This window comes from Amblyomma mixtum, chromosome 7 (genome assembly GCF_055824585.1).
Source record: "Amblyomma mixtum isolate Tamu chromosome 7, ASM5582458v1, whole genome shotgun sequence".
Lineage (NCBI taxonomy): Eukaryota > Metazoa > Arthropoda > Arachnida > Ixodida > Ixodidae > Amblyomma > Amblyomma mixtum.
In genome coordinates, this window is record NC_143018.1 from 58,255,145 (window position 1) to 58,269,821 (window position 14,677).

The 14,677-nt window shown below is 46.6% G+C and overlaps 1 protein-coding gene across 1 annotated transcript in view; it reads left to right on the plus strand.

Annotated features, from left to right (window-relative positions):
* Sec71 (ADP ribosylation factor guanine nucleotide exchange factor Sec71) overlaps positions 1 to 14,677 on the plus strand; it is a 67,124-nt gene that overhangs the window by 18,844 nt on the left and 33,603 nt on the right. The window contains exons 8-15 of the mRNA XM_089552689.1: positions 620 to 967; positions 3,245 to 3,490; positions 4,688 to 4,722; positions 5,046 to 5,216; positions 6,660 to 6,744; positions 10,030 to 10,189; positions 12,848 to 12,999; positions 14,164 to 14,292. Of these exons, the coding sequence (XP_089408815.1) occupies positions 620 to 967; positions 3,245 to 3,490; positions 4,688 to 4,722; positions 5,046 to 5,216; positions 6,660 to 6,744; positions 10,030 to 10,189; positions 12,848 to 12,999; positions 14,164 to 14,292 (1,326 nt within the window). The remainder of the gene's footprint in view (positions 1 to 619; positions 968 to 3,244; positions 3,491 to 4,687; positions 4,723 to 5,045; positions 5,217 to 6,659; positions 6,745 to 10,029; positions 10,190 to 12,847; positions 13,000 to 14,163; positions 14,293 to 14,677) is intronic.

The window sequence follows — 14,677 nt, forward strand, 5'->3', positions numbered from 1 at the left end:
GGTTGCTGTGTCCTTTTTTTGTTGTGTGTTCATCCTCAGTAGAGTTAGTTCTTGGGCCAGTTGGTATTCTTGATTTAAACTCATAGTTTTTCAGCTGAACGGCGCATGGCCAAAGAAAAGAAGCAGGAAGAGAAAAAGGACGTACACAGCGCTGTGTTCGTCCTTCTACTCTTCCTGCTGCTTTTCTTTGGCCGTGCGCCGCTGCGCTGAAAAACTATGAATGTTCATCACGTTGAATGTTTTCGGAAGAACATATGATTTACGCTGTCATTCAGGTTCTCATTATCTCTTTAGCTTCTTCTGAAGAAGTGGGTATGCTTGAGCTTTCTCACCATTGTGCTGTTCTTTTTGATTGTGTGGATAACGCAAACCAACTTTTTCTATAGACGCTGCCAAGGCAAGGAACGGGGCACACACAGTTCCGTTCCCTGCCTTGCCCGTGTAGGCTTGTGCAGTGTTTTTGTGGAAAAGGTGATTAAGTGGCTTTGCTGTGAACATCACATCTTGAACACCGACCAACTTTGTTAGCTTTGCTGCTTTCGTTTGGTACTATTCGATGGGCCTCGTGGTGTTCGATGTTAAATTGGTTTTCCTCCCCCGGTCTTGCTTGCGCACACAGGTGCTGACGCGCATCTGTGCCGACGCCCAGAGCGTGGTGGACATCTATGTGAACTACGACTGTGACCTGAATGCGGCCAACATCTTTGAGCGGCTGGTGAACGACCTGTCCAAGATTGCCCAGGGGCGCCAGGCCCTGGAGCTGGGGGCCACCGTGCACCAGGAGAAGTCGATGCGCATCAAGGGCCTCGAGTGCCTCGTCTCCATCCTCAAGTGCATGCTCGAGTGGAGCAAGGACCTGTACACCAACCCCAGCAACAACGCCACCTCGGCCGGATCCTCCTCCACGACAACCACGAGCACCGCCATGGGGGCCGGCAGTGGTGGCCACAACCTGGATGCACCTGAGGTATTGGACCAAATTCATAGCCCAGTGCTTTCACATTGAACCCCTGCCTACTTTAAACAGGTATAGAAGCAGTTTTTGCATGTTGTTATCTTTGTCTTGGATACCCACTACAGTCGACGCCGGAAATTTGGACGCCTGATTTTTCGGACATGCTTGATTATTCGGACTTTTTCGCGGCACCGCGACAGGGCCCATAGAGCCAATGTGTAAGAGCGCTTGAAATTTCGGACACATCGCAACTGACCACTCGACTTTCCGGACCTCGTTCGCACTCACCGCCAGTACCCAAGCCACCATATAATGTGTGCAGTGGAACCTCATTAATTCAGACTGCAGGAGAGATCAAAAACTTGATCAAACAAAATTAAATTCAGGCTTAAAGGGAGCCTCTTAACTTGCGATGCTGAAATCCTGCGTGAGTCGGCACAGGAGCTTCCAGACGCCGCCCATGGAGGGCGCCCGAGGCCAAGCTCATCATCATCATCATCGTTTTCCTCCGCTGCGAGCTTTCGCTATTCATATCGCCATCAGCATCACCAGCTCCAGTTTTTTTGTTGCTATCAAGTGCCGGGATCTGCGGTAGCGCATTAGTTCATCGTGGTTGTGGCTTTGCCGCCGAGCGTTGCTGTTTAGCTCGACGGGCAAGCACCTTAATAGCTACACGGCTGGGAGTTTGCTCTCGAACACTGCAAGCGTGCGGCAGGTCGGAAATTCGACGTGGCCGAGAAGTGCGGCAGTTGTGACTGCGGCATGCCTAAATTTTCGTACGCGACTCCGAGCGCCGAGATTTTCGTGAGCCTAAGTCGGAAACGTTTCCAGCCGGAGATGAAGCTTTCCAAACAGACGTTTAAAGTGAGCGCCCCTGAAAACTGTGTGCGGCTGTTCTGCGCGATGTCGTTGTACGTGCTGTGGGTCCGCAGCAGCTACGACGGCAGCAGCACTAGTGAGGACTAGTAGTCAGTTCAGCAAAAACTTTGTTAAAATAAAGATTGGGGGAGAGGCGTCGGCTTGCAATCGTGTAAATACAGTATTGATTACAGTGCCAAGTTCGGGGTGCGCCTATTATACGCGGAAATAAAAAAATCAGATTTTTCGCGACTAAGCTAGGGGTGAGCCTATTATGTAAGTAAATACGGTAAATTCGTGGTTTTTTTCGGTGAAATTTGATTTTCCGTACTGCCCGATTTTTCGGCCGTTTTCGGGGTTCTAGAGAGTCCGAAAAATTGGTCGTCAGCTGTATATGGAGCCCGCAATCACTGAAACAAGAAAAGCATGGGAAATGTTATTGTTTGTTTAATCATGATGTCAATTAGAATGGGAAACTATAGTAGACTCCATTCAAGATGAACTTGAAGGAACCATCAAAATTTATTACCTTCTCAGAAGTTTGTCTTAACAGATGCCCCGAAAAAACATGAGCATGCTAGGTGTTTCCAAATATACATGCAGTAAAGTAATACATATAAAAGCCTTGCTGGGAAAAGGTAATTTCAAATAGAACATTGTGTTTTACTTTGCGTGCAGTGAGCGGAAGACTGAGGGCTTGAAACAAGCGCTCATACCGGATAGCGGCATTGGTGTAGTTTTCTTTTTTCATCTCTTTTCCCTCGCTCTCTCCCGCAATTGTTTGTGCATCTATTTTTTTTTTATGAGTTTTGCTTTCATCTGGCTTTAGGCGCTTTGAAGGTGCACAGCAGGGTAGTCGTGCATTCTTCTCTTATCACACTCCTTCCGAGGCACAGCTGGCAACATTGATATCTTGCCATCTCTGCGACCTTATGATGTGTGTTGCGACGCTGCGTCCGTTGCAAATTCAGCTCCCATGTGTTCAGGTTTCAAGTCGAGAAGGGGGGGGCACTCCGTGCCTACACATCTTTTATTCTGCTCGAGGCAGCGGGGAGCACTTGATGTGCTTGCAAAGCCGAGATCTGGCCATGTCAGATCTCTGCGCCGAGCACAGGCGTGGAGGTGGCTTACCTTTCCCCACTGGTAGGAGAGCTTCTTCTCAAGAAAGCATGCTTCCGCAAGACAGTAAGTGCGTTTACTAATTGTGTGCACACAGTCAGTGACATGTTATGAGCGCATCAAGTATCATTGCTAAGGATTGTGAAAACCTGGACCAAACAGTCTCTGTGGGCTGTTTGGGCACTAACTAGCGAGAGGCTTTTGTTATAATGGCGTTTACACCTGCGTTTACTAATGCTGAGAGAACTGGAATATGGCTGGGACATAGAACTTTTGCCCACGGTGACAAGCGATTGTTCCGGACTGACGCAGGACGAAGACCGGACGCTGGTGAGCCACGGGGGTTCGTGCAACTCGCTCAACTCGACGGCGAGCAGCTGCAATATTCCCGAGCAGCTGGAGGTGCTGAAGCAGCAGAAGGAGATCATGGAGCAGGGCATCGACCTCTTCAACCGGAAGCCCAAGCGGGGGCTCCAGTTCCTCCAGGAGCACGGGCTGGTGGGGCCCCGGCCGTGGGACATTGCCGAGTTCTTCCACTCGGACGAGCGTCTTGACAAGGTACGCAGAGGCAGTGTCAGTTTTGAGAGGGAGCAGTGTTGTTTGGGACAGCTTCCTTTGCACCCTGCTACTGGAGTGAAGTGTGTGGGCACAATATGATGAGCACAAGGCACTCGCACAAAAGAAAGGGTGTCAGCTAATAACCAGAAACGTGCGAATATTTGGATGCACAAATACATATTCGTACTTTGCCTTGCTTTCGCCATACTTGTAATTATCGCTGATGTTGTCAAAAGAGGAAGCAGCTTGAAAGTGCAAAGGATATCTGAAGGTGAGTTCGGTAATAATCCTGAGTAGGTCATATGTTTAGGGGAATCCCCCAAGGTGGAGTAGATTTGTAATAAGGGAGTAATTACTCATTGACATCCACCCGAGCGCAGCCACACGGCTACAAAGGAAAGAAAGCTGTATAGCTTTCCTTTGTAGCCGTATGGCTGCGCTCGGGTGGACGCCAATGAGTAATTACTCCCTTATTACAAATCTACTCCACCTTGGGGGATTCCCCTAAACATTTGACCAACACTGTTCCCACTTCAAGTTATTGATGAATTCGCTCTCGCCCTACCATAAGCTTGCCGTCCCGGTTAGCTCAATTGGTAGAGTGACTGCTCTGGTGAAGCGATGGTCCCGCGTTCGAACCCCGGACCAGGACGAATTTTTCTTTAACTGCGAAGTTTCTGAGAAAGCTGTGTAGCTTTCCTTTGTAGCCGTATGGCTGCGCTTGGGTGGATGCCAATGAGTAGTAATTACTCCCTTATTAATAATCCCGAGTAATTGGTGAGGAACATATTTCAGAAGGTTTCTGTGTCTGTGTTGCCGTGGATAAATTCTTTGTAAAAATAAACCTGTTTGCCATCACTCTTTAACGATTATATGAAGAAAAGAGAAACCTTACTTTGCATGTTGGCATGCCGTTTGTCTCATGATGAGCCGAAATTATGAACTGAACTGAAATATTAAAGCAGTACAGTAAAACCTCGTTAATGCATTCCTTGTGGGACTGCGCAAAGACTGCTTGCAAAACTGCAGTGTGCCCAAACCAGAAGCAGCTGAAATATTTTCCCCTACCTGATAAATTATGACATCTGATGTATGTCTAAACATGAATGTCAACAGTGATGTCGTGAAATGCAACATGCTTTCATGGCTGTACATATCAAATTTGTGTCCTTTTCCTATCTCTTTCCTCCTTTTCAGAAACAAATCGGAGACTTTCTGGGAGAAAACGAAAAGTGAGTCGTCTCTGTCTTTTCTTTTTTCTGTTCCTAGGCGTAAAACCAAATGCCTTTCTGCTTGCTGCGTGCATTGCTTGGTTTGAGGGGATGGTATTTTTCTTGTCATATTTTCATGTGATCGTTACCTTTATGAGTGTACTAAATCGGTTACGGGATTAGTTACCATATTATTAGGTGTGTAACTCACGCTCTTTTTCTCAGTTTTTTTTGTCAAGAACCTTGTCATTTTGGCCTGTGAGAGAGTGGAAAAAATGTCCGAATAGCGACATCCCATAGAGTTTTTTTTTCTTTTCTCATCTCTGGGATTGCTTTTTTTGCAGGTTGAACAAGGATGTTATGTGTGCCTACGTGGACCAGATGGACTTTGCTGGCAAAGACTTTGTATCTGCGCTGCGGTGCTTCCTTGAAGGCTTTTGGCTACCCGGTGAGGCACAGAAAATCGATCGGCTCATGGAGAAGTTTGCTGCTCGGTACTGTGAGACCAACCCCAAGTGAGAGGCCTTCCTCAGTTTTGGGTGTCTGCCTGCTTTGAACATACACCAAAGGGGATTTAGCTAGTTGATGTTTGTTGTAAGCTTGATAGGTCACTATTTACTCACCATCGGAGCTCTACAGTGTTTTATTTATTTATAAAATGCAAAAATGGAAGATATCAAACAGCACTGGTGACCCGAGCTAGTGTTTCTTGGGCTAGTGCCGTGAAATCTAATAGTACCTCCCTACTTGGCTGATACACTTTAATTCTGTTCTCTTTGCACTTGGCATCAAGATTGCTTAGAGAGGCTGAATTTCAAGTTTTTGATGGAGACACATACAGTAAAACCTCGTACATACAGTCCCAGTTCATATGTTCAGAATCGCAGGCAATAAAAATGTCTCTACAATGAGCACAATATTTATCTTCCACATTACAATAGCACACTTTCCTCTCTACTAGGTTAAAAAATCTGACAAATTGTGGTCATATATTATGTCTAGTGACCAATTGCGTGGGTGCAAACACACGAGTGGGCCGAATCTGGGGGCATGCAGAATAGACCTCAAATGCAGCGCCAGTCAGTTGTCATGGTGGCTTCTCTGCAGTGCCTTGATGTAAAGGGGCGAAGCATGAAAAAAAAAAGAAAGAAAAGCAGCGTGTTTACATAACGAGCAGGCTGTTCCAGTGTGGACGAGACATGAAGAGTGGAAAGCAGTGGCTTCTTAGGAGTGCTTAGGGCAAGGGGGCGAAGCATATGAGAACTATAACGATGCACTTACATGGGAGCAGGCTGGGTTTGGGAACGCAGCTCTGAAACTCTCCAACAGCAAGCCACTGCGGCGGCTTCTCCACGGCAAATTGATGCTAGGGGGCGAAGTATCCTTAAAGAGGAAGTGCACTAATTTTGACAGTGCCATAAACAGACTGGATGTTAAGCGAAGTTACTTTCCTGCCAAGGACAGCACGGATGCAGACTGATTTCTGTGAGCACTAGAAAAGGAGCCATTCAGTCCTTGTGCCAAGGAATGCTAGCCAAAGTTTTTCACTCACAAATTATAGGCAGTTTGGAGGTGTGTAAAAATTAATTGCATGGCCCTTTTGTTGGCCCAGGCATATCTTGCTTGGTGCTAGAAATGTTACCAGGGATTGCTGACTGCCTTCATTTCAATGTTTGATATGTTATTTGCGTGTTTGCATAAATTTATTGCATTTACACATTTCATTTGTGAATCAAAAGAGGAAGGACTTTACACATAGGAGTGTTGTTTGGTGCTAAGGCAGTTTGTGGTGTGTGACTTGCAGTCAAGGAGGAATGCCTTGGAAGGTGGAATTCAGGGGATGTTCTTTCCATGTGGGAGGTCTTGTTATCCTCATTTTTGCTGTGAATTTTGCTCTGCGCATGTTCTCTTGTGTTCTGTTTGTAAATTGACATTGCACTGCCCTCGTTGTGTTGCAGTAATCGACTGTTTGCAAGTGCAGACACAGCCTATGTGTTGGCGTATTCCATCATCATGCTTACCACAGACCTGCACAGCCCTCAAGTAAGTGCTACCACTTCATAGCTTCACAACTTACTGCTTGAACATTATTGTGTTGGCCGCAACCTGTTACCGCCATTTATATTGTGAGCTGCATCCTTCAACTCATTCTCGTGCTCTCATGCTTGATAGTGAATGAAATGGGAGTTTATCAGAGGTGGGGAACTTGGATGGCAGCGAGAGAAAATTCTTACGTTGGCCATGAAAAACAGGAAGAAGAATGAAAACAAATTACCGCCGCTTAGCCTCTGGTTACTATGGGTGACTAGTGCTAGCTGTTTAATTGTGAAATCGTTAACACAATGGTGATGCCATGCATGACTGCCACTGAACAAGCACAAATAGCCGCAGTGGCCTATGAGGGATTCAGGAGATTTTTGTGTGAGGGAAAGTGTGTCCTGCATCACGGTCTGGGTGAAGGCCTCTGGATTGAAGTTGATTGCCCTGGCCAGCGGGCCTTTGCTTTAACTCTTTCGTTACCACGCCACTGTGCTTCGACCACCGGTGATCGAAAAATTCGAAGCGCTACGGCAGCGCGACCGCGGCCGCCACGGACTTGCTGAGTCATTCGGTTTGTTGTTCACACATTAAACTTCAACTTCCTGTTTAGTTTATATTTTTTCCAAAAAGCGGCAATTTTTGAGACGCGCTTGAAGTTGGGTGTGCGGCGTCGGGCGCCGTCATCATCGGAAATGGCGCTTGCTCGAAAAAACCCCGTTCCACTCAATTCCGCTGCGTTTGCACCACATATTTTTGATGTATCGATTAGCACGGACCCTGACGACGATGCTGTATCGTCAAGTATTGTTTCGAAGCTCAAACTGGGCAACGAGAGCCCAGAACGCTCGCCTGTGCGTTCAGATTCGTCGTTCCGGTCTGTTTGTGCGAACCGAAGCTCCTCATTATAGTCGTTACGGTGATGTGGCGCCATCTAAGTTGTTCTTCAGAGACTACAGTTTCGGTTTCTGCGTAGAGTGCAATTTTTCCACGACGCGCGAATTTTTGAAACGCCCTTGAAGCGGAGGGTACGGCGCGGACGGCTCCGTGCATGGCGTCGGGCGCGCAGACGGCGCGCGCTCGGAAAAACCTTGCTGCGCGCAATTCTACTGCGTTGACTGCAATTATTATCTATGCTACGAGTAGTAGAGTCTCTGGTGACGATGTTGCATTGTCGGATTTTGGTTCAGACGCTGTAACTGCGCAAACCGATCCCGGAACGTTGGCCTGATAGTTTCGCTTTCTTTTTCCTGTCCGCTTGTGCGGGCGCATCTGGTTTGTTGTTCAGACGGTTAGTTCCATTTTCGGCCTAGTTCGTAATTTCCCCGCCAGTCATGCATTTTTGAAGTGCCCTTGGAGCATAGGCTTATTGCGACATAATGCGCGGTGAGGATGGCGTCGCGTCGAGGTCGGGTGCTTCGCGCGCTCGGAAGAGTCCCGCTGCACGTGATTCTCTAGCCTCTGCAGCTGATTTTCAAGATCCTCCGAGCAGCAGTGACTCGGACGAAGATGTTGTAACATCGGATTTCGATTCTGCAGCTACATTGCATCTATACTTATCGCATACTATATATCGCAATATCACACCTATACTTGTTGTGTTTTATATTTTTTTTTAATTTTTGACGTAAATTAAATAAGTTTTGATTTGTATTTTTTAAACCACGCTTACCAAGCTTTCGTTTGGCGCATAACATTACACTTCCAATTTTTTTTTTTGTTGGACTGTAAAAATCATATAAAGGGCACTCTCAAACGAGCCTTTTCAAGAGGCATGAAGAAAAAAAATTCTAGCTCGAAAACTATTCAAGTTATAATTTTCAAACTTTAATGCCATGTTTTAGAAAGAATTTGAATTGTTTTGTACTTTCTAGAATTTTTTTAGTACAAGTTTTTGGAAAGTTATTGTCATATAAACACAAAACTTTTCTTCTTTTTTACTTTTTGTTGTGTTTACTGATTTTTTTTCACAGCATTTCAAGCAGAATATGTGTTCAAATAAATTTCATTATAAAGCGCATTCTATCTGAATTATTGTTATGCATTTTATATAATTTTATCTATCACACCTTTTCTAAAAAAAAATTTTGTCTGAGACATGTGAAAAATGGTCGTTTTTCCCGTGGTAAGGAAAGAGTTAAGGTGGAGTTGAAGGTAGAGTGCGCATAGGGTGCCGTGCCCGTCTGTTGTTTAGTGCGTTAGCACTGGAGCTTCCACTCTGGCTCTTGGTCGTTGTATGTACCGCCCCTCTGTGCGCCCACCAATTATGGCTAACCCACACTGGCTGGCCCCCCTGGGTGGCCACCTAGGTCACATGACCTTGTGACATCATCACTACGTGCCCACCAGATTGCAAGCAAGCTGCCCGCCTTGCCGTGTCATAGTTTAGTTAATGATTGATCACAAGCGGTTGGTTCGGAACACCAACCTGTGTCTCACAAGCCCCACCGGTGGCAGCACCTGCCATCGCAGGGCAGTGGCGCATCGCTCAACCACTGCACCACTGTGCCAGGAGTGGTATGAGGACTCCCAGGAATCTATGAATGTTAAGTAGAAAATGGTCAATTCCGCATATATGTGCATTAACCCATTGATAGTGTCTGAAGTTGCTGAAGTTGCTTTTCGCTGATCTTTGTCTGAAGCCTGCTTGACTCTGAAAAGCGAGCCCCACACCGAAACTGAACTGCTAGTGCACCTAATTTGCCTTTGGTCTTAGCATGCTGAATCGTCCGTTATTTTTTTTGGTGAGGAGTGGGGTATGCGGGCTGACTGAAGACACCGACGACAATTTTAAACTAGGGGAAACCGGGCTAATACAGTTAGCACTGTAAAAAAAGTTGATTAGCAGTGCACCAAATTGACAGTGTTCTCTTGCTCTCTCGCTGGGTGGAAAAATGTGAATAAGCTGGTAAATCTCAGGGAATGTTCATAAAATATGGTATTCCTGCTTTCTAAAAGCCTCCTTATCGCAGCAGGTTATAGCGGTTTTCTTTCACTTCCCTTTTAATTCCAGCTTCTCAGCAATATTCGAGCGGTGCCGCTTATGCTGTTTTCATGCACTACATTCCCCGTCACTAAATATGCATCAGCAGAAACAACACTTGCAATGCGTAATGCACCACTGCTTTATTTTGTGACATGAAAATTACTCTAAGAGTTACTCCATGAATCGTGGAAGTTAGGTACACAGCTAGGAGGCCCGTATAAGATTGATTGAATGAGGCATATGTGAACTTCTGCTAAACTCTTTGTGGTGTTTCATTATTTGTCTGCTAACTCGTTGTCTGGCAGGTGAAGACAAAAATGACGAAGGAGGATTACATCAAGATGAACCGTGGCATCAACGACAGCAAGGACATACCCGAGGAAGAGCTGTCGGCCATCTACGACGAGATTGCTGGCAATGAGATCAAAGTGAAGACCACCGCCAGCCGGGTGACGGGAAAGCAGAGTAGGGGACCTCGCTTTTGTTCTGTTCTTGAATCGTCATGACGTGAGCTTCTGGGGCAGTGCTGTTGGGGACGTTATTTACGGCTAAAATCTCATTTCGCACAGGTGTGTTTTGCTCTTCTGATTCCAAAAATGTAATCATAATTGAGCTGGTGGTCTTAAATCTGACAAAATCTAGAATGTAATTAGGTAATTTCTTGCGCAGCTTTAATGAACTTTCTCATTGCATTTTGTTGCTTTTATTTACATGAATTGATAGCCAGAGAGTTCCCATACCCGATGACATTCTTCATATTTCTCTAAAGGTATGTCATCCTGATGTACTGTGTTGAGAGTAAAAGGTCACAGTATTTGATACTGCAACTCGTTAAGGTAATTGTAAATTGCTAATTATATGTGGCCTAAACAAAACAAAAGAACGTAATCGAGTATGAGAATTCACTGGCTATCAATTCATGTAATTAAAAGCAACAAAATGCAATGGGAAAGTTCATTAAAGCTGTGTAAGAAATGACCTAATTACACTCTAGAATTTAAGATAACTTTTGATCTAAGACCACCAGCTCAAGAATGACTACATTTTTGGAATCTGAAGAGAAAAATGCATCTGTGAGCAAGATTTCATGAGGTTCGAGCCATAAATAAAAGGTCAGTTTTAAGACCCTCGTCCTCCCTTAAGAAAGGTAAAGAGGGTCAGAAAGGTTCCAGACTTGCCACCAGCCATTGATGCATGCAAGAAAGGTTGAGATCTGACTGCATATACTGTTAGAACGGACGGTGGCAGCTGCACAGGGCATTACCCCCTTGCCTTGAGACCAGTGGGCGCCGAACCTCCCCGCACGACGACCTCGGAGGGGATTACAGTCGACGACCGATTTTTCGAACTCTCTAGGGACCGCGAGAACGACCGAAAAATTGGGCAGTCCGGAAAATCAAATTTCACCGAAAAAATCACGAACTTATTACCACTATGCCGGAGAAAGCGGCCAATTGTATTGCACACATTCTAAAGCTCCTCATTACTTTATTTCGCCGCGCGAAATACCGTATAAATGCGTATAAGGGCCGCACTTTTTTTTTGTCCAGATTCGAGGGCCAATTTCCGGGGTGCGGCCCATACACGCGATGTGCGAAAAAAAAATTTTTTTAAGTAAAAACACACCAACCACGGAATGAGCGACATTTGTTCTACGTTCAATCGTCACTCGCGAAATATTTAGACTCCTGAGCTGGTGCTGCGCTCTGGTGCACGCTCATGCCAAAAGAAGCCGCGCAGCATGTCCGCTGTCAACGCGTAGCCGTTGTTCCGAAATTCCATCACATAGAGGAGCAGCTGTTCTTCCAGTTCAGGAAACTCACACGGCTTGACTCGGAAAGCGCGCTTTTTGCAGCTTGTGTTTCTCTTTTGGTTGCAACATCATCGGACGCACTTCTCGGCCACGTCGAATTTTCCGCCCGCCGCACGCTTACCGACCGCGTTCGAGAGCTAACTCCCAGCCATGTAGCTTAAGGTGCTTGCCCATCGCGCTAAAACTGTGAAGCTCGGCGGCAGCACGCGAAAGCCACTATCACGGCGAACGCGCTAACACGCATGCTAACACGCCACGAAAGGCTGGAGCTGGCGATACTGATGCCAATGTGAACAGCGGTAAATCGCGACGGAGAAAAAAGTTGATGATAATGATCACGGCGCCATCCATAGACGGCACTTGGAAGCTCCGGTGCGCGCGCGTGGCCTTCGCAAACGGCGCAGCGCCGGAGCAGATCGCGGCCGCGATATGATCCGGTGGCGCGCCCGAAGCGCGCTTCGATCCGTGCTTCGATCGCGGAGGCTACGGCATGCGCGTAGCCTCCGCGATGGTATTCGCGTTCCGTGTTCGGGACTAAAGACTCGGCACAGATGAGTTCCGTGAACTCAGACTACGGTTCAAGTTCGTACAGCGGAAGACATTCAAGGACAGTACGAATTCGAAAACACGCGAGCGCTATGTGCCGACTCGTGCAGAATTTCAGCGTCGCAAGAGGCTCCCTTTAAGCTTGAATTTCGTTTTGTTTGATCAAGTTTTCGATATCTCCTGCAGTCTGAATTAATGAGGTTCCACTGTACACATTATATGGCGCCTTGGGTACTGGCGGCGAGCGCGAACGAGGTCCGAAAAATCGAGTGGTCAGTTGCGGTGCGTCCGAAATTTCAAGCACTCTTACACATTGGCTCTATGGCCATGTCGCGGTGCCGCGAAAAAGTCCGAATAATCAAGCATGTCCGAAAAATCAGGCGTCCGAATTTTCGGTCGTCGACTGTATATGCCCTTTCTGGGAAAGGGTCGGGACAGTCGCGGTGGGGACGGAGAGACGGGTCGTCAGTCAGTCGGCAGTGTGTGTGTGTGTTAGGAGTGGGTGTGAGGAGTGTGTTTCGGTGTTGTGGACTTGCCATGGTCGGTGATGTAGTGTGCCACCTTTTCTCCTCCACGTAAATAAATGGTGGTTGTTGTGTTGTAGAAAAAGAATGTGTGTGGTGGCAAGTGATTAAAACGCCGAATGGATCACTCCGTTGCTACGTATACAGTGGCTAAAAGACCTCGGAAGTGCTCAGAAAGTAGCGTTTTGTGATTTGTCCAAACCAGGGGGGAGCACAGTTGCCCTCTGTTCCTTGTCGCAGGTGTGTCGAGTGAGAAGAAGCGCCGACTCCTGTACAACATGGAGATGGAGCAGATGGCCCGCACTGCCAAGGCGCTCATGGAGAGCGTCAGCCACGTGCAGGCCTCCTTCACCTGCGCCAAGCACCTGGAGCATGTCCGACCTATGTTCAAGGCACGTGCGCATCCTCTGTCATTTCATAGTGGAGGATTTCTTGGAGCCCTGCGAGCAGCTTTCGTGGGTAGCGAGAAAGGAAACATTGTAATGTGACGGGAAAACTATATAGCTAAACGTTCAGTTGGGCTAGTTGGTAGATATTCATGATGTAAACAGCGCAAACTACAAGGGACAAGAAAAGAAGGGACACAGGACGAGCCATATAAAGTCATGTAAAGTCATGAAAAAGAAAAAATGCACTGCATTATTCAATCAAGCACGTGTACTATACACCCACAGTGATCAGACGACACGAGAAGTTGTCGAGGCTTTTCACATCGCAGGGGATCAACTGAATTGCGTCAGCAAACCATCTGTTTTCCTTTGCGATAGGGAGATGAATTTTCTCGGGAGCACCTGACGAATGTTGCGTTTCATGGTTTTTAATTTTTTGTGTTGTTTCTTCCCTTTGATTGTTTCTTCATATAAGAAGGTTTCAGTGAATAAACCTTTTAGTTGCGAGTCAGCGCTCGTCCTGTGTCCCTTCTTTTCTTGTCCCTTGTAGTTCGCGCTGTTTACATCATGTATATAGCTAAACCTTGATTTAACAAAGTAAGGTCAAATTTGCAGTTTACTCTGCAACATTGAAACTTCGCTGCATTGAAATCACTCTTCTAGCATGCTAATAATCCTCCAAGAACACGCTGCGAATCAGCCGCAGGAAAAACCTTTATTTGCGATGAAAGTCGCGAGTCAGCACATCTTTTGCATCAAGCACCTCGTGGGTGATGGGGGTGACGCACCCGTCTTGACTTGCTTAGTTTCTTTTATCTATTCATTGGTGCAATGATTTGAGCACGCTGTTGGCAATTAACATTGGCATTGTTGTTAACTGGCATGCAGACTGGCATTGGTAGGTTCCTTGAGCTTTAGTGTAATTCGATGTGGTTTGCTGTGTAATTTGAAGGAGATGTAATGAATTGAACATGGGGTTAGCTTCATTGTTGAGGTGTTCTGATCTTAGAGTGTATTTAATGGCTCAGGAAAAATAGCAGTCTCCTTCTTCTTCCTGTTCTTCTTTTTTCTTTTTTTGTTCAGCAGGGGAACATAGAAAATGCCAGAACCTGTATCATTTGGTCACTTTCCGATACAGTAATTAAATGTGACTTTTTCTTATTCCAGCTGGCTTGGACACCATTTCTGGCTGCGTTCAGTGTTGGGCTGCAGGACTGCGATGATCCGGAGATCGCGGCGCTGTGCTTGGACGGGATTCGTTGCGCCATCCGCATCGCTTGCATCTTTCACATGACTGTGAGTGGGCTTTATGACGTGGTGTGCATTTTGCCGACTGTTTTTGAGGCAAGGCTGCTGTTGATGCAAGGTCTCCCCCACTTAGAGACCAGAGATCATCATCGTCAGCCTGACTACTCCCACTGCAGGGCAAAGGCCTCTACCATGTCTCTCCAATTAACCCTGTCCTTCGCCAGTTGCGGCCACTGTATCCCCGCAAACTTCTTAATCTCATCCGCCCACCTGACTTTCTGCCGCCCCCTGCTGCGTTTGCCTTCTCTTGGAATCCACTCCGTTACCCTTCAGGACCAGCGGTTATCTTGCCTTCGCATTACATGCCCTGCCCAAGCCCACTTCTTCCTCTTGATTTCAACTAGGATATCATTAGCGCGCGTTTGTTCCCTCA